We start from the raw sequence: 19,503 nt of genomic DNA, 5'->3' as shown, positions 1-19,503 counted from the left end.
AGATGGATGTGGTTTATTTCTGTGCATGTTAAATAAGTAGCATATCTGTACGTGATTTACAGTAGATACACTACCGTTCAAAAGTTTGGGGTCACTTAGAAATGTCCTTGTTTTCCATGAAAACATACATGAAATGAGTTGCAAAATGAATCGGAAATATAGTCAAGACATTGACAAGATTATAAATAATGATTTTTAATTGAATAATAATTGCATCCTTCAAACATTGCCTTTGTCAAAGAATCATTCATTTGTAGCAATTATCAGCCTTGCAGACCTTTGGTGTTCTAGTTGCAAATTAATTGAGGTAATCTGGAGAGATTTCACCCCATGCTTCCTGAAGCACCTCCCACAAGTTGGATTGGCTTGATGGGCACTTCTTCTGTTCCATACGGTCAAGCTGCTCCAACAACAGCTCAATAGGGTTGAGATCCGGTGAGTGTGCTGTCCACTCCAGCTGACTGCTTATTCCCTAAATAGTTATTGCATAGTTTGGAGTTGTGCTTTGGGTCATTGTTCTGTTGTAGGAGGAAATTGGCTCCAATTAAGCGCCGTCCACAGGGCATGGTATGGAATGACAAAATGGAGTGATAGCCTTCCTTCTTCAAGATTCCTTTTACCCAGAACAAATCTCCCACTTCACCACCACCAAAGCATCACATTGTCTCCACCATGCATGATAGATGGCGTCAAGCACTCCTCCAGCATCTTTTCATTTTTTTCTGCGTCTCACGAATGTTCTTCTTTGTGATCCGAACACCTCAAACTTAGATTCGTCTGTCCATAACACTTTTCCCAATCTCCCTCTGTCCAGTGTCTGTGTTATTTTGCCCATCTTAATCTTTTATTGGCCAGTCTGAGATATGGCTTTTTCTTTGCAACTCTGCCTAGTAGGCCAGCATCCCGGAGACGCCTCTTCACTGTTGACGTTGAGACCTCTGTTTTGTGGGTACTATTTAATGAAGCTACCAGTTGAGGACTTGTGAGGCGTCTGTTTCTCTAACTAGACATTCTAATGTACTTGTCCTCTTGCTCAGTTGTGCACCGGGGTCTCCCACTTTCTATTCCACTTTCTATTCTGGTTAGAGCCTGTTTGCACTGTTCTGTGAAGGGAGTAGTGCACTGCGTCTTCAGTTTCTTGGCAATGTCTAGCATGGAATAGCCTTCATTTCACAGAACAAGAATAGACTGACGAGTTTCAGAAGAAAGTTTTGTTTCTGGCCATTTTGAGCCTGTAATCGAACCCACAAATGCTGATGCTCCAGATACCCAACTAGTCTAAAGAAGGCAATTTTTTTTGCTTCTATAAATCAGCACAACAGTTTTCAGCTGTGCTAACATAATTGCAAAAGGGTTTTTGAATGATCAATTAGCCTTTTAAAATGATAAACTTGGATTAGCTAACACAACGTGCCATTGGAACACAGGAGGGATGGTTGCTGATAATGGGCCTCTGTACGCCTACGTAGATATTCCATAAAAAAATTAGCCGTTTCCAGCTACAATAGTAATTTACAACATTAACAATGTCTACACTGTATTTCTGATCAATTTGATGTTATTTTAAATGGAATGCTTTTCTTTCAAAAACAAAGACATTTCTAAGTGACCCCAAACTTTTGAACGGTAGTGTATATTAACACTTAGATGTCTTTGTCTGTCATCTCACTGTTGAAACAACTTGATCTGTCTGACGAATAGTTTGACAGAAAGTCTCTGGTTGTGTAAGTCTCTGGTTGTCCACCAGAGGTCACAATGTCCTTTGTAGTTGAAGTAGTAGGCTTTCTTTATCGCTGAGTGTTCGTTTGACTGGAACCTACAGATGTACACACGCGGTGTTGAGAGGGAAATGTTATTATTTTCTCATCTTCAGTCGAGTTTCCTAGACTACGTTTCATGCAGAGCTGCAGAAGGGACATGTATTAGTCTATTCTTCTTCTCTGTTGATTTTCAGAGGGTCTTACCATTTCGTAACATTCAGCTCAAGCTGTCAGTCACGCTGGTCTGTATTTAAATTGCAACCATTTCAACGTGTAGCCACCGCTCCACGCTTTCTGGTCAGGTACAGTCTAACCATTTGTGACGTCCGGCTCAACACTGTCCGCCTGCTTGGTCTCAATGGTTGATTATTCAGGGTTCAGCTCCCGACCATTTTACACGCCAGTAGCAGCCATGCAATGTACTGGTTTGTATTTAAATTGCATTAGCAGTCCGTTTTATGCACTCGCCTTGGGCCTTGGAGGGCAGTTTCATCACGTTGCCTCAGTGTCTGTGTTCATATGGCATGGTTACTGACTTGGTAAATGTTTATAAAAAATAAAAATAAAAGTAATTTAGAAGGCTAAAATCACATTTCATCTTCACACAAATCGTTTCATATTTAATCATATAAGTTCTACAATTTGTATATGTAAATCTGATAACTGGGACGTATACATTTGTAGAGTTACAGTTATTTAGTTATACCATCCTTAAAAACCTCTTATGGATCCACACTTTTTTTTCCAATTTTCACATAAAATGACATACCCAAATCTAACTGCCTGTAGCTCAGGACTTGAAGCAACGATATGTATATTCTTGATACCATTTGAAAGGAAACACTGAAGTGGAAATGTGAAATGAATATAGGAGAATATAAAACATTAGATCTGGTAAAAGATAATACAAAGAAATAAAATCATGCATTTTTTGTACCATCATCTTTGAAATGCAAGAGAAAGGCAATGCTAAATTATTCTAGCCCAGGCGCAATTTAGACTTTGGCCACTAGATAACAGCAGTGTATGTGCAAAGTTTTAGACTGAACCAATGAACTACTGCATGTCTATTCAAAATGTTGTATCAAGTCTGTCGAAATGTGCCTAATTGGTTTATTCATACATTTAAGTTCATAATTGTGCACTCTCCTCAAACAATATCATGGTATTCTTAACTGGACAGTGCAGTTAGATTAACAAGAATTTAAGCTTTCTGCCCATATCAGATATGTCCTGGGATTTTTTTGTTTTGTTTCTTACAACCTCATGCTAATCACATTAGCTCAACCGTCCCGAGGACGGTACACCAATTCTGTAGAGGTTGTAATGATATCACAAAACAAACTTTTAACAGGATTTATTATTTGGATCCCCACCAACCATTCCATTTGAAAACTAATGTTCAAATGCCCAATCTTTTGATGTTTGAAGTTTTGGCAAGATTCTCTCTCTACACACAAAGGATTTTTCGTAGTGCATGAGAGAAAGTTTACGACCGGTCGTTAAAGTCACAGAACCGGCCCCACTCCCCCTCTTCCTCTCTGGTGGGAGAGAGGGTGGGCTCTCTTAGATCCTCACCCAGGAGCAAGAGTCATGACAGTCCCTCTAGTGGTTTCAGTCTTGTAATTATCCTGCAAGTTGCACACTACCACAAGAATGGCCAGGGGAGGTCCTGGTTGGTGATCGTCATTGCGGTCCCGTCGTCTGGTCGTCCAGGCTGGTAGATCTGGGCAAAATAATTATATTTTGTCCCAAATGAACAGAGTTGTGGCACTAACTGATGGTTGTATGGGGAACTTGTTTATGGCTCTATCACTTCTTAAGTGTCAAAGAAAATGAAATGAAGCTTCCGGGTTGGAGGCGCGCTGTGTTAAGAAGCAGTGCGGCTTGGTTGGGTTGTGTTTCGGAGGACACATGGCTTTCGACCTTCGTCTCTCCCGAGCCCTTACGGGAGTTGTAGCGATGAGACAAGATAATAATTACTAGCAATTGGATACCACGAAAATTGGGGAGAAAAGGGGGTAAAATAAATTTAAAAAAATGAAACGAACAGGAATAAAGGCATAAACAAAAGACATACAAAATATAGTTATCAAACATTAATCATCTAATGGGACTGTATTCCATATACGTCCACGGTCTTGCCAGAATGACCCTATCATGGCATTGTGTCCAATGTCATATCTAGAGTGTTCCAAATTTGCGGTGGGTTGCTTAGGACACTATCCTAAGTTGATAACTACATGATAAGTCTACAGCTGCAAGGCACCAGCTTCAGACAGTCTACAATAATGACATATGGACAGATATGGATATCTGTGGTGAAACTGGTGAGTACTGTAGCTGTAGAGTCAAAGGCCTAAGGGTAACTTTATTACCTAAGGGTAACTTTGTTCAACTTTACTAAGGATGGTATTTTGCTCGGACCCTTAAGTGATCCTAGCATAAATCCTCATTAAATGTTTTGTTGTACGTGTGTGTTTAGGCTTACATAAGCACACATGTCAAGGGAAAGAAAACCAAGTATCCTGGTAGGTTGCAACCTGTTCCGAATGAGTCGGACTTCATCAGATCATTTTCATGTCAATGCCTAGAGGTCAGTAAGAATTGATGTCAATCTCAAGACATATGTTAAGGGGATCTGTAGTAGTTTTACTAGAAGTCACCGTGTCTCACACCATTGTAGTGGCAATAGGTATGACGGAGTCTATTTCATAGCTATGTTATCTACGGAGGAGCTAACCTCACAACGGAAGTACTCTATATGCACTGAACCAGTCATATGTGGCGTGATCATGGTTCATGACTTCTAATAACTTTCCTCCTGAATGGAAGGTTCTATTTATTAGTGGCACGTGTGTTAACCATGAGAAAAGTGTTCTGGAGATTCCTGTACATGTGTTGCAATTTGAGTGACTACTAACTCCTCTGTCACTGTTAACAAGTCAACTTGCGATTGATAGGTCTCTAACCTTCTTACTGATCGTGGCTGGACTGACTGTGCTGGCAAGGGTACTGGTACTCAAGAAGACCAGTTATCCTACCGACTTATTCTTAAATGTTATCCTACTGGAACACATGATTAGAGCATTTTACTAGTTGCATACTAGTTGAAATGATTAATGATTATTGTTACCATTTGTTTTGGAGGTGGAAAGTCCACTGGACTTCTTTTCTGACCAATGTGGTACACCTCAGTTATATCTTAGATATGTTCTAAGGTTATCTCTGTCGAGGGGCCTGTCCGCTCCTCTCTGTTCTCATGAGGAAGTTTACAACTAGATTTGTTCCTGCTCTGGCGGCCTCGTACAATGTTGCACGTAGTCTCAACCCCCCCACCGGGCTCGACGAGGCTCATCATGGGTCTGGGCTAGTATTCCCCCCCCCTGTGTCTCAGGATCCCCCCCACCAGCGGTTGGTGTTGGTATCTGAGGCACAAATGAAAAGATCAGACCCTATGTACGAGTTGTCAGCAGCCGCGTTATTAGATTGGTTGTAACCTTTCAACCAAATCTCCTGGTGTTCGTGCTTCAAAATGCTCAGTGGCTGTCGAGGCCTGTCATCCACCACAGCGTCCATGTGTGGCAACCATTCCAGTACCTGCAAACTGAGACGAGATATCTGTCTGTGATATCGCACAGTGTTTCACCAGTGGGAGTCATCGGATCAGTTGCGGGACTGACAGCATTAGTGTCATTGTAAGGGGTTTCAGGCCCCCTTAAAGCGGAAAATGTATCATTGGAAGCAGATTACACTCGGCACATCGATGCTTTTATTGCCAAGACGGCAACATGTGCTTGCGGAAGTGTCCGAAGGACAAGAGAAGCTCATCTCAACTACAGTATTGCACAACTCCAAGGAGGAGGGAAGTTGCTCATTCACAGAGACTGCTGGCTCTGCTCGAAATCATGAAAATAAGGGTAAATCAGGTTTGCTGATGGAATGTGTCGAGATAGCGTAATATCTTCTTGGGTCGGATTCTGCACCAAGAGGTTTCAAAAGTATTTTTCTCAAGGGGTGCTGTCAACAGATACCCCTCGTGGATGACTGCATTGCAGCTAGCATTAGGAGAAGACAGTGTGGTTAGTGGAGACGGCAATGTGACCACACGTGATTGGTTTTCCAATCCATCAGTGGGAGTAAACAATCCATCAAGTCTGCTCCGAGTAGCAGATGTTCAGTTTCGAGGCTGGTAAAATACACAGGTTGAACAAGCGAATACATCCTGGAAGTGTAGTTTCAGCATGAGTCTCAATGTGATAGGCGAGGTAGTCTGAGTGAAACCTCAAAGTGCAGTGGCGCATCGTTCACTTTTTATCCAATGTTTAGTTGGCTTCAAAGCCCTTTTGAGATCATTGAACAACATTTGAGAGATGAGCGATATTGTCGAGCCCGAATCAATTAGCGCATGACATGTTAATCAGTCCTCCAGGACTGTTTCCAGGTATGGTCTCTGAGTTGCGTGTAGTGGACATATTCCCCACAAAGTGAAGTGGTTGTTCGCAATGACGTGATGTGTCATTTCTGTTCGTGGTGAAAGCAGATCGACTTATCGTGTTTTGCGTGGACTTGGCTTTTGCGAAGCTTTTGACCTTTTTCTTTGCAACCTTTGTATCAGAGTCTATAGACAAAGCCTGTGGGCTTGTTTCTTGATCGAGCGGGCCCTAGATAGGGTCTTGAGTTAGAGCGGGAATAATTTGAATGTTAACGTCCTTGTTAAGTGTGATAATTCCGGCAGACCTGTTGTCCGGCAGTTCCACGTCTCATCCTAGTGAATTATCTTTTTCCCTTTTCTCGCTTTAATTCTCCATGTAGTAGAACTTCTAGAGAACATTGGTCTACATTTCTATCATCCTTGAACCCTTTGTTAACCTTGTGCTCTGACACTTTGTGTGGGTTGGGTGCAGGAACGTAGCGATCAGGTCGATTGTAGCTGTAGTCGTTTCGATGGCAGTTATTTCTGCGGTGGGTATTGGTATTGTTCTTTCGTGGTAGAAACAATTGTTGTGCGCAATCTCGCTACGCTCAAATACCTAACAATGCACCCTCTAACTGGAGTGAGTGCTCCTGGTCAAACTACAAAACCGAGATGTCAGGGTTCTTAGCATTGCATGCTGTTGATGCCTCAAAAGCTGTGCTTGCAAGCTCTCTGAGTTGTAAGATAGGCAAGCCAACATGGGCTGTAGGGCCCAAGTAGGTAATGAAAGTGGGATACATGTTCGACATAAAACATTTGTTTGAATGGTAACAGCTCTTCCATTCCTGTTTCAGTGAGTAGGCCAAAGTAAGGGCCAAGAGGAGAAGCCAATCTTTGGCTTTGTTTGTGGAGAGGTGCCATATGCCATCCCACTGCTGGCTTGCTTCTGAAGATAAGCAGGGTTGGTCCGTGGATGGGAAATGAGATGCTGCTGGAAGTGGTGTTGGAGGGTGCCGTCTTTCGGATGGGACGTGAAACAGGTGTCCTGACTCTGTGGTCACTAAAGATCCCATGGCATTCCCAATCTGGCCCTCATACCATCATGGTCACCTAATCATCCACAGCTTACAATTGGCTCATTCATCCTCCTCCTCTCCCCTGTAACTATTCCCCAGGTCGTTGCTGTAAATGAGAATGTGTTCCCAGTCAACTTACCTGGTAAAATAAGGGTTACAAAAATTATACTGAATGGACAAGGGGAGAAGACTGAGGGACACATGAGGGAGGCAAAGTCTGAAAACATATTTCGTCTTCACTCCTTTGAGTACTGAGCTCAGGTTGCTTGGTTGGGTAGACACGCTGTAGCGCGTGACCGTTCTGCAATTCCGTTCTGGTACCTAAGGGTGGTATTCATCTGTATAAGAGAGTCCACTTGGGTGCTTTAGAGTACTGATTTTAGACACGTGAGTGTCACACTTGTTCCGTTCGGCCTCATACTTATCTGTCATGGTTTGCAGGTAGAGGTCTTGAGTACGACGCGAGAGATTCAGTGATGAGATTTCCTCTGCCTGCTTAGAAATCAATATTTCCATCTTCATCACCTGAGTTCTCATCATTCATTTGGTCAGCGACTTCAATGAGTTCTGCTGATTTGTCATCCAACTTAGTCATTGTGTTCATTAACTGATCGTCTTTGGTCCAGCATTACGACTAGAACATTATTGCTTTGAGTAACATTCATCAAAACTGCATGCACGTTATCAAGTTGCGCACTCCTGTTTGTAGATAACGCGACAGATTTATCTAGTTTGGAGTGGACTACATCATATTTCGTTTGGCTAAATCGAGTTGTTCTTGTAAAAAACTATTTTGTTGAAGAGTTTGTGCTTGTTCATCGTCAAAAGTTCTTGTAATTACTTTTAATTGTTCCGTCTTCAAAGGCAGTTCCTCGGCTAACAGAATCTTTTCATTTTCTGCTTTTGTCATTAGTTGCTCAGTTCTCTTCACCTGTCCCTTTATATCAGGCATTTCTTGCACGTGCTGCTGAGGACTGCGGTACTGGACTGATGCCAATCTCTGATGGCAATACATCAGGGCTAAACTGGAGAGAATCTTTATCGGAATTCTCACTTCCGAGTAATATAGGATCCCCTTCAGCAAGGGAAAGGTTTTACTAATATCGTCTCACATTAAAACCCTTTATTTTCCGCAATGTTTTACCGGAACACGCGGAAACATGGAGAAGTACACCTTGATCTACTCTCGCAACCGAAACGCGAGAGATGAATAGATAATTATTCGCTTGGTCAAGATAACATCTACTCAAATTTCTCTAATTGGCCAGTCCATATGTCTGGCTCAAGAAATTAATAATGACCGAGTCTACTCGCTGCTGAAATGCGGGAGACAGAAATAGTACTACGTTTGGCCCAACGCTCTATTTATCAAATTTCTATAATTGTCTGGATCGTGCCCTAGCAAAATACATTTAATAACTAACCCTACCCACTGACTATGTCAGAGAAACAACACAGACGCAACCTTCAGATCTTGTTCAAATGGCAACACACATACCTCAACAATTCCTACCTACAGCCCTAATGGTGTATACTGAAATCTGGGTGTATAATTTAATTTCATATAGGCTGAATGCACATGAAGGCCTCATTCCATCTTAGATTCATCGTGATTCCACATTTGGATTTGAAAACTAATGTTCCAATACCCAATCCTCTGATGTTTGAAGTTTTGGCAAGATTCTCTCTCTACACACAAAGGAATTTTGACTTCTCCATACTGCAGTGCACAAGAGAGAAAGTTTACGACGAGTCATTAAAGTCATAGAACCGGCCCTCACTCCTCCTCTTCCTCTCTGGTGGGAGAGGGGGGGGCTATTTTTGATCCTCACCCAGGAGCGATGACACAAGAATGCTAAATAGCTAATCAAATGGCTATCCGAACTACCTGCATTGACCATTATTTGCACTGACTCTATGCACACTCACTGGTCTCTACCCACACACACACTACATACTTACACCGACACCCCAACACACACACCACTGCTAGTCACTCTACCCCTACCAATATGTACAGCTACCTCAGTTACCTCGTACCCCTGAAAATCGACTCGGTACTGGTCGCACTTTTGAGCCCTGGGTATAAGCCCTGAACAAAAATATAAACGCAACATGTAAAGTGTTGGTTCCATGTTTCATGAGCTAAAATAAAAGACCCCAGAAATGTTCCATATGGACAAAAAGCTTCTTTCTCTCACATTTTGTGCACAATTTTGTTTACATCCCTGTTAGTGAGCACTTCTCCTTTGCCATCCACATGACAGGTGTGGCATATCAAGAAGCTGATTAAACAGCATGATCATTACACAGGTACACCTTGTGCCAGGGACAAAAAAAGGCCACTCTAAAATGAGCAGTTTTGTCACAACACAATGCCACAGGTGTCTCAAGTTTTGAAGGGGGTATGCAACAGCCATGCAGAGATTTGAATGTTAATTTCTACCATAAGCCGTCTCAAACGTCGTTTTATAGAATTTGGCAGTATGACCAACTGGCCTCACAACCACAGACCACGTGAAACCATGCCAGCCTAAAACCTCCACATCTGGCTTCTTCACCTGTGGGATCGTCTGAGACCAGCCACCCGTACACCTGATGAAACTGAGGAGGATTTCTGTCTGTAATATAGCCCTTTTGTGGGGAATAACTCAATCTGATTGACTGGGCCTGGCTCCCCAGTGGGTGGGCCTATGCCCTCCCAGGCCTGCCCATGGCTGTGCCCCTGCCCAGTCATGTGAAATCCATAGATTAGGGCCTAATGAATTTATTTATATTGACTGATTTCCCTATATGAACTGTAACTCAGTAAAATCTTTGAAATTGTTGCATGTTGCGTTTATTTTTGTTCAGTTGCTTGTAATTTGTAAATAGTAATTTATTTGATGTAGTTCCCACCCTGGCCACACGGAGGCAATGTGACATGGACAGAACGTCACTGTGAGAACCAGACCAGGGGAAAGTTCCTGCTGGGTGGAAACACTGTACTACCATTAGTTCTGCTAACTAGGACAGGCACGGACAAGATGAGGCACTGAAATGAGCGAGAAAGAGCGAGAGGGGTCAAGGGTGACCTAGCATTCCGTTGCCAACGTTAGTCTGACGTAAGCAGACCTCCGATCAGCCAAAACACACAGCTTAGATAAAGACTGACATTGTCACAGGATCACACATACACGCACGCACACCCACACACTCCAGGAGAGAGAGCAGACGCAACCCTGTCCTCCCAGCTTCAAAGATTACTGTCGAACTACTGTCGAACCCTAAAAGGTCAAAGGCCACTTTCTATGACACGTTACACACACACACACACACACACACACACTGAGTGTACAAAACATTAAGAACACCTGCACTTTCCATGACTGAGCAGGTGAATGCGATGATCCCTTATTCATGTCACCTGTTAAATCCATTTCAAATCAGTGTAGATGAAGGGGAGGAGACAGGTTAAAAAAATATTTTTAAGCCTAGAGACAATTGAGACATGGATTGTGTGTGTGTCATTGAGAGGAGAAATGGGCAAGAAAAAAGATTTAAGTGCCTTTGAAAGGGGTATGGTAGAAGGTGCCAGGCGCACCGGTTTGAGTGTGTCAAGAACTGCAACGCTGCTCTTAAGAAGGTGCTCCTAATGTTTTGTACACTCAGCGTACATACCACGCACGCATGTACACCGCATGTACACCAACACAACAGGGTTAAGGTGAACCATGAATAAGAAGACAAGATGACGCCGATAGACATGGTCGCCTGGTTCCTGACTCCTAAGCAACTTTAGTCTTTTCTTTTTTGTTGTTATTTCTAACATTATTAGCTCAGAACGTGTTTGGCATTATTACATACAGCCAATGTTGGGTCATTGTCCGGTTGAAATAAAAATGATATTCCCACTAAGCGTAAACCAGATGGGATGGCGTATCGCTGCAGAATGCTGCGGTAGCCATGCTGGTTAAGTGAGCCTTGAATTCAAGATAAATCACAACATTGTCAACAGCAAAGCACCCCCACACCATCACACCTACTCCATGCTTCACGGTGGGAACCACACATGCGGAGATCATCTGTTCACCTACATTACGTCTCACAAAGACACAGCAGTTGGAACCAAAAATCGTGCATTTGGACTCATCAGACCAAAGCACTGATTTCCACCGGTCTAATGTCCTTTGCTCGTGTATCTTGAAGTAACGATGGACTGTCGTTTCTCTTTGCTTATTTGAGCTGTTCTTGCCATAATATGGACTTGGTCTTTCACCAAATAGTGCTATCTTCTGTATACCACCAATACCTTGTCAAAACACAACTGTTTGGCTCAAATGCATTAAGAAGGAAAGAAATTACACAAATTCACTTTTAACAGGGCACACCTGTTAATTAAAGTGCATTCCAGGTGATTACCTCATCAAATCAAATTGTATTCGTCACATACATATGGTTATTAATGTTATTGCAAGTGTAGCAAAATGCTTGTGCTTCTAGTTCCGCCAGTGCAGCAATATTTAACAAGTAATATCTAACAGTTCCACAACAAATACATAATACACACAAATCTAAGTAAGGAATGGAATAAGAATATATAAAATATATGGATAAGCAATGTCAGTGCAATGTCAGAGCGGCATAGGCTAAGATGCAATTTATAGTATAGAATACGGTATATGCATATGAGATGAGTAATGCAAGATATGAAAACATTATTAAAGTGGCATTATTAAAGTGACTAGTGTTCCATTTATTAAAGTGACCAGTGATTACAAGGCGACGAAGACGTGGATGTCAATTAACTTAGGGCTATGCCTTTTTTTCTCCACTTCCTGTCTGAATGACGTGCCCAAAGTGAACTGCCTGTAGCTCAAGCCCTGAAGCCAGGATATGCATATAATTGGTACCATTGGAAAGAAAACACGTTGAAGTTTGTAGAAATGTTAAAATAATGTAGGAAATAAAAAAAATTGAGAGACCCTCTTAGATATGCAAGAGAAAGCTCATATTGAGAATTAGCTCCCTGGATGCAATTCCTATGGCTTCCATATGGTGTCCGCAGTCTATGTTCAAGGTTTCAGGCTTGTAACTTAAAAAAAGAATAAGAAATATCAGTCTTAGCAGAAGGACACAGTATTGAAAATTCGTGTTTGTGCGCGCCCTGAAGAAATTACGCACCTGCTAAAATCGGTACATACTTCTTTCCATAAGAAATATTATAGTTTGATTACATTTTAGGGTATCTGAGGAGTAAATAGATTTTTTTTTTGACATGTTGAAACAAAGTTTAGGGGTAGAGTTTGGGATTTCTTTCTCTGCATGTTGAATGAGTGGATTATTCAAATCGATGGCGCCAACTAAAGTGACTTTTTGGGATATAAAGAAGGATTTTATCTAACAAAACAACATATATAGCTGGGACTCTTTGGATGATAAATCAGAGGAAGATTTTCAAAAACTAAGTGAATATTTAAATCGTTATTTTTGAATGTATGAAACCTGTGCCGGTGGAAAATTATTTTGATGTGGGGCGCCGTCCTCAAACAATCGCATGGCATGTTTGCGCTGTAATAGCTACTGTTAATCGGACAGTGCAATTAGATTAACAAGAATTTGAGCTTTCAGCCGATATGAGAGACTTATTTGTACATAAACGTTTAAAATCTATATTATTTATTTGAATTGCGCGCCCTCCAGTTTCACCGGAAGTTGTTCCGCTAGCGGGACCCCTAGCCCCAGCCCCCCGCACCTCTCTGATACAGAGGGGTAAGGTTAAATGCGGAAGACACATTTCAGTTAAAGGGATTCAGTTGTACTGACTTGGTATCCCCCTTTCCCTTTTGTATGTTGGCAGCAGCCACTCAATCTTAGTGATGGCTGTTTAACAGTCTGATGGCTTTGAGATAGAAGCTGTTTTTCAGTCTCTTGGTCCCAGCTTTGATACACCTGTACTGACCTTGCCTTCTAGATGGTAGCGGGGTGAACAGGCAGTGGCTTGGGTGGTTGTTGTCCTTGATAATATTTTCTGTAGTGCCTTGCGGTCAGAGGCCGAGCAATTGCCGTACGAGGCAGTGATGCAACCAGTCAGGATGCTCTCGATGTTGCAGCTGTAGAACCTTTTGAAGATCTCAGGACCCATGCCAAATCTCTTTAGTTTCCTGAGGGGGAATAGGCTTTGTCGTGCCCTTTTCACGACTGTCTTGGTGTGTTTGGACCATTCTAGTTTGTTGTTGATGTGGACACCAAGGAACTTGAAGCTCTCAACCTGCTCCACTACAGCCCTGTTGATGAGAATGGAGGCGTGCTCGGTGCTCCTTTTCCTGTAGTCCACAATCATCTCCTTAGTCTTGGTTACGTTGAGGGATAGGTTGTTATTCTGGCACCACCATGCCAGGTCTCTGACCTCCTCCCTATATGCTGTCTCATCGTTGTCGGTGATCAGGCCTACCACTGTTGTGGCGTCTGCAAACTTAATGATGGTGTTGGAGTCGTGCCTGGCCATGCAGGGGTGAACAGGGAGTACAGGAGGGGACTGAGCACACACCCCTATGGAGCTCCAGTTTTGAGGATCAGCGTGGCAGATGTGTTGCTACCTACCCTCACCACCTGGGGGCGGCCCGTCAGGAAGTCCAGGATCCAGTTGCAGAGGGAGGTGTTTAGTCCCAGGATCCTTAGTTTAATGATGAGCTTTGAGGGTACTATGGTGTTGAACGCTGAGCTGTAGTCAATGAGGGGTGGGAAAGGGAATGTGGAGTGCAATTAAGATTGCATCATCTGTGGATCTGTATGCAAATTGGAGTGGGTCTAGGGTTTCTCGCATAATGGTGTTGATGTGAGCCATTACCAACCTTTCAAAACACTTCATGGCTACGGACATGAGTGCTACGGGTCTGTAGTCATTTAGGCAGGTTGCCTTTGTGTTCTTGGGCACAGGGACTATGGTGGTCTGCTTGAAACATGTTGTTATTACAGACTCAAATCAGGGACATGTTGAAAATGTCAGTGAAGACACCTGCCAGTTGGTCAGCACATGCCCGGAGCACACGTCATTGTAATCCGTCTGGCCCCGCAGCCTTGTTTATGTTGACCTGTTTAAAGGTCGTACTCACGTCGGCTACGGAGAGCGTGATCACACAGTCGTCCGGAACAGCTGATGCTCTCATGCATGCCTCAGTGTTGCTTGCCTCGAAGCGAGCACAGAAGTGATTTAGCTCATCTGGTAGGCTCGTGTCACTGGGCAGCTTGCGGTTTTGGTTTCCTTTGTAGTCTGTAATAGTAAAAACAGTCGTTTCCAGCTACAATAGTCATTTACAACATTAACAATTTCTACACTGTATTTGATCAATTTATGTTATTTTAATGGACAAAAAAATGCATTTTCTTTCAAAAACAAGGACATTTCTAAGTGACCCCAAACTGTTGAACTGTAGTGTATTTTGATTTGTTTAACAATTTTATGTTTAGTACATAATTCAATATGTAATTATTTCATAGTTTTGATGTTTTCACTATTATTCTACAATGTAGAAAATGGTAAAAATAAAGAAAAACCCTGGAATGAGTAGGTGTGTCCAAACTTTTGACTGGTACTGTATACTAAATTCATTTTTAAACGGTTGGGTATATTGGTGTAAAAATACACTAGTAAAGCTATTTTGTACTATCAGGCTGCTGATGTCATGCAGCCTGTAGTTTTTGTGTTCATACTTTTTCATAATGACAATGACAAGTTTAATGTTGAACGACAATAGAATGTTCATGTCACTGCGACAACTGTCGATAGACGTAGCATAAACCAGGCTTTAGTCTTGAAATCTTTGATCATTTAGTACATGGCCTCAAATGTTAATCCTAAAAAAACTCCTTATGGCTGCAATCCCGGTAACGGGATCGATATGACAACAGCCAGTGAAAGTGCAGGGAACCAAATTCAAAAAACAGAAATCTCATAATTAAAATTCCTCAGACATACATGTGTCTTATACCATTTTAAAGGTAATCTTGTTGTTAATCCCACCAAAGTGTCCGATTTCAAATATGCTTTTCAGCGAAAGCAATACAAACGATTATGTTAGGTCACACCAAACCACAATAAGCACAACCATTTTTCCAGCCAAAGATAAGAGTCACAAAAAGCACAAATAGAGATAAAATTAAGCACTAACCTTTGATGATCTTCATCAGATGACACTCATAGGACTTCATGTTACACAATACATGTATGTTTTGTTTGATAAAGTTCATATTTATTTCTCAGGTTTTTGCCTGCCATATGAGTTCTGTTATACTCACAGACATAATTCAAACAGTTTTAGAAACTTCAGAGTGTTTTCTATCCAATACTAATAATAATGACTTCAGATGAGCGATGGAACGGAGCTCCCTCTTATGTGAACGCGCATGGTCAAAGAATGGTCACCTCATGGCAGTGGTGACTAATTCTCCTCTCATCCGGCCCCCCTTCACAGTAGAGTCATCAGAAAAAGTTCTACAGACTGTTGACATCTAGTGGAAGCCGTAGGAAGTGAAAACTCATCCATATCTCGCTGGGCTTTCAATGGGAGCTTGGTTGAAAATCCACCAGCCTCAGAATTTCCACTTCCCGTTTGGATTTTTTCTCAGGTTTTTGCCTGCTATATGAGTTCTGTTATACTCACAGACATAATTCAAACTGTTTTAGAAACGTCAGAGTGTTTTCTATCCAATACTACTAATACTATGCATATATTAGCAACTATGACTGAGGAGCAGGCCGTTTACTCTGGGCACCTCTGTGCACCTTTCATCCAAGCTACTCAATACTGCCCCTGCAGCCATAAGAAGTTAAAGATATGGGTGAAGCTAAGGCTTAAGAGGGTGTGAACAATGCTGAATGGGTGTAGACAAAGAAGAGCTATCCAGTAGGTTTACCAAAACATTCAATGGCCATTTTCTCAAAAGTGAGGTTACAAGTTTATAAACTTTTTTTTAAAGCAGAAATACTTTCACATTGTGTGTGTAGTGTATGATATACCATTTTCTAGCTCTGAGTCTCTACTTTTCGCCAATGTAAAAACACATTTTCAAATGCTGCTACATAAGACTGAATTGAGCCGTACATCGCACCGACAGGAATAAAGAACACTCTGGAAAAAATAAATGCGGATGTGCATGTTGTATGATTAACTACTCATGGTATGATTGTGGTAACGTATAAGAACTCAAGTCCTTTAGTTCACCCGGCCTAGAATACCTCAAACAAATGCTGACTGCATTACCTTGCAAGAGAATTTTCTTTGGTGATCGTCACAGCCATGTATATTCCTCCTCAATCCAATACCAAGACAGCTCTCAAGGAACTACACTGGACTTTGTGCAAACTGGAAACCATATAGCCTGAGGCCGCATTGATTGTAGCAAATCAGATCACACCTCCATTCTGCTCCCCCCTTCCTATAGGCAGAAACTCAAACAGGAAGTACACGTGGTAAGGACAGATCAACGCTGGTCTGACCAATCGGAATCAATGGTTCAAGATTGTTTTGATCAAGCGGACTGGGAAATGTTCCGGCTTGCATCTTAATCAGGAAGTGTATAGGGGATGTTGTTCCCACGGTGACGGTTAAAACCTATCCAAACCAAAAACGTGGATAGATGGCAGCATTCGCACAGAACTGAAATCGCATACCACCGCATTTAACCACTGCAAGGTGACTGGGAAAATTCCAGAATACAAACAGTGTAGTCATTTCCATACGCAAAGCAATCAAACAAGCAAAATGTCAATAGACTGACGAGTTTCAGAAGAAAGTTCTTTCTTTCTGGCCATTTTGAGCCTGTAATCGAACCCACAAATGCTGATGCTCCAGATACTCAACTAGTCTAAAGAAGGCCAATTTTATTGCTTCTTTAATCAGAACAACAGTTTTCAGATGTGCTAACATAATTGCAAAAGGGTTTTCTAATAATCAATTAAGCCTTTTAAAATTATAAACTTGGATTAAATGTGTACATGACACTGCAACAAAATTTCCCTATGGGGACAATAAAGTCAGTAAGTAAGTAAGATTAGCTAACACAACGTGCCATTGGAACACAGGAGTGATGGTTGCTGATAATGGGCCTCTGTACGCCAATGTAGATATTCCATTAAAGTCAGCCGTTTCCAGCTACAATAGTCATTTACAACATTAACAATGTCTACACTGTATTTCTGATCAATTGTATGTTATTTTAATGGACAAATATTTTGCATTTCTTGTTTTTGGTCACAGGTTCAGGAATGGCTGAAAAATATTTACTTGAAACTAACTCTGCAAATAGTACTGCTGGGTGATTTGAAAAGTCAGTCAAATCAACCAATAATATAATAACACTCTTAGTGTTTATCTTTAATTTAAAATCTGTAGAAACTATGAGAAAAGAAAGGCTTACAACTTTTGTGAAACATCACAGCACAGTGGAAAAATATATGGCAGCTAGAAATCAAAACTGGATGGGAGGGGTTGAGGGTAGCTGGGACTAAAAACAAATAAAAGATAACTAAGGTCCCCAAGAATAGTGGCCTCCATCATTCTTAAATGGAAGAAGTTTGGAACCAGCAAGACTCTTCCTAGAGCTGGCCGCCCGACCAAACTGAGCAATTGGGGGGGGAGGGCCTTGTTCAGGGAGGTGACCAAGAACCCAATGGTCACTCTGACAGAGCTCCAGAGTTCCTCTGCAGAGATGGGAGAACCTTCCAGAAGGACAACCATCTCTGCAGCATTCCACCAATCAGGCCTTTATGGTAGAGTGTATATTTGGCCTTCTGCTTTAGTTATTATCCTGCAGTCTGAATACTTATGTCAATAAGGTATTTCTACTTAATTTTTTTATACATTTACAAAAATGTCTAAAAACCTGTTTTGCTTTGTCATTACGAGGTATTGTGTGTAGATTGAGGGAAAAAAAACAAATGTAATCAATTTTAGAATAAGACTGTTGCGTAACAAAATGTGAAAAAGTCAAGGGATCTGAATACTTTCCGAATGCACTGCATTTACATAACAAATAAATGGGGGATTGGAAATGCAGACAATTACATTGATAGTAGCCACAATCTATTTGCAATATTAAAGCGGATCTACCGCCCCCCCCCAAAAAAAAAGTAATAATGTTTTGTATAGGGAACGTTTTCTTTTAGTTTTTTGTGTTGTTTGTGATGTTCTGTATAGAAAATAGGGTATATTAATATTTTTGATTAAAAATACTTATTTTGCTGAAAAAGATTATTGAATTGTTGACAACAAACTATATTATACAACATAAATTGGTCAAACCACATTTAATGAGCCATGGGGGTCAATTATTCAATATTCAAACTTAATGTCAACTATAAAATAATGCCTATAATAGTAATACAAAACTGCACTGTGTCTCTCAATGTAGTCTCAACATGTGGGAAACATGGTGGAAGAACCTGGATCATTTGAAATGTAAGAAAACCTTTGAGGGACATTGCACCACACACCACCTGAAAAGGTATTAATTTAAAATATATTACAAAATGACCATAAAATATTCAAATTTGACATAAGTCCTCATTTAACAATGCTTACCCATCTATAAAAACCATTGAAGCAGACTTAAAGTAATGTTTGTAATATTGTTGAGATGAATAAAAATGCTATGCAATTTGCTGGTATGACCCTCTTGACTTCTCAACTGCCTGGTAGAGCTCTGTTAATTCCAAAATAAACAAAGTTTTAAAAATATTAAAAATGTAGACACTCAATCACCAAGTCTGACATCGCTTCACTAGACCTGTTGAGGTATTTTACAAGCATTTGAAGATAGGATGGGACACACCACAAAATGGGTGCATCTCTCACCTCTTGTTACATTTCCCTTATCTGTTCACACACACACACTCAGTCTCCCAACATACTGTCACACATACATATGGTCTGTCAATTCCTACCTGCGTACGGTGATCTTTAGTATCCGGTAGGATCCTTTGATGAGTATAAGAGCTTCCTGTCTTGAACCGTAGAGAGCTGATCCGTTTATATTCACCAGTTCATCACCCACTCTCAGCTTCTTACATTGTTCTGCCTTACCACCTTCCTCGATCTGTAGGGAGAGAGAGGTGGGGGTTAAAAAACATGCATTGCGCACACACACAAACATACACACTGTGTCCTTTCAGGCTATGTCTAAAATAGCACCCTAATCCCTATAGTACACTACTTTTGACCAGGCCCATAAGGGTACCATTCGGATATAGGCCCAGTCCTCCATTCTAAGT

At 41.4% G+C, this 19,503-nt stretch overlaps 1 protein-coding gene across 3 annotated transcripts in view; it reads right to left on the bottom strand.

Annotated features, from left to right (window-relative positions):
* The window catches only part of LOC139534270 (protein Shroom4-like), a 104,797-nt gene that overhangs the window by 45,591 nt on the left and 39,703 nt on the right, over nt 1-19,503 (bottom strand). For all 3 annotated transcript variants that reach the window (XR_011666929.1, XR_011666928.1, XM_071333297.1), the window contains exon 2: nt 19,177-19,328. Coding sequence is in view for 1 of the 3 variants with exons in the window: in XM_071333297.1 (XP_071189398.1) it covers nt 19,177-19,328 (152 nt within the window). In the remaining 2 variants the exon portion in view is untranslated. The remainder of the gene's footprint in view (nt 1-19,176; nt 19,329-19,503) is intronic.

The sequence above is a fragment of the Salvelinus alpinus genome, chromosome 11 (genome assembly GCF_045679555.1).
Source record: "Salvelinus alpinus chromosome 11, SLU_Salpinus.1, whole genome shotgun sequence".
NCBI lineage: Eukaryota > Metazoa > Chordata > Actinopteri > Salmoniformes > Salmonidae > Salvelinus > Salvelinus alpinus.
This window is presented reverse-complemented; position numbering and strand designations above follow the sequence as displayed.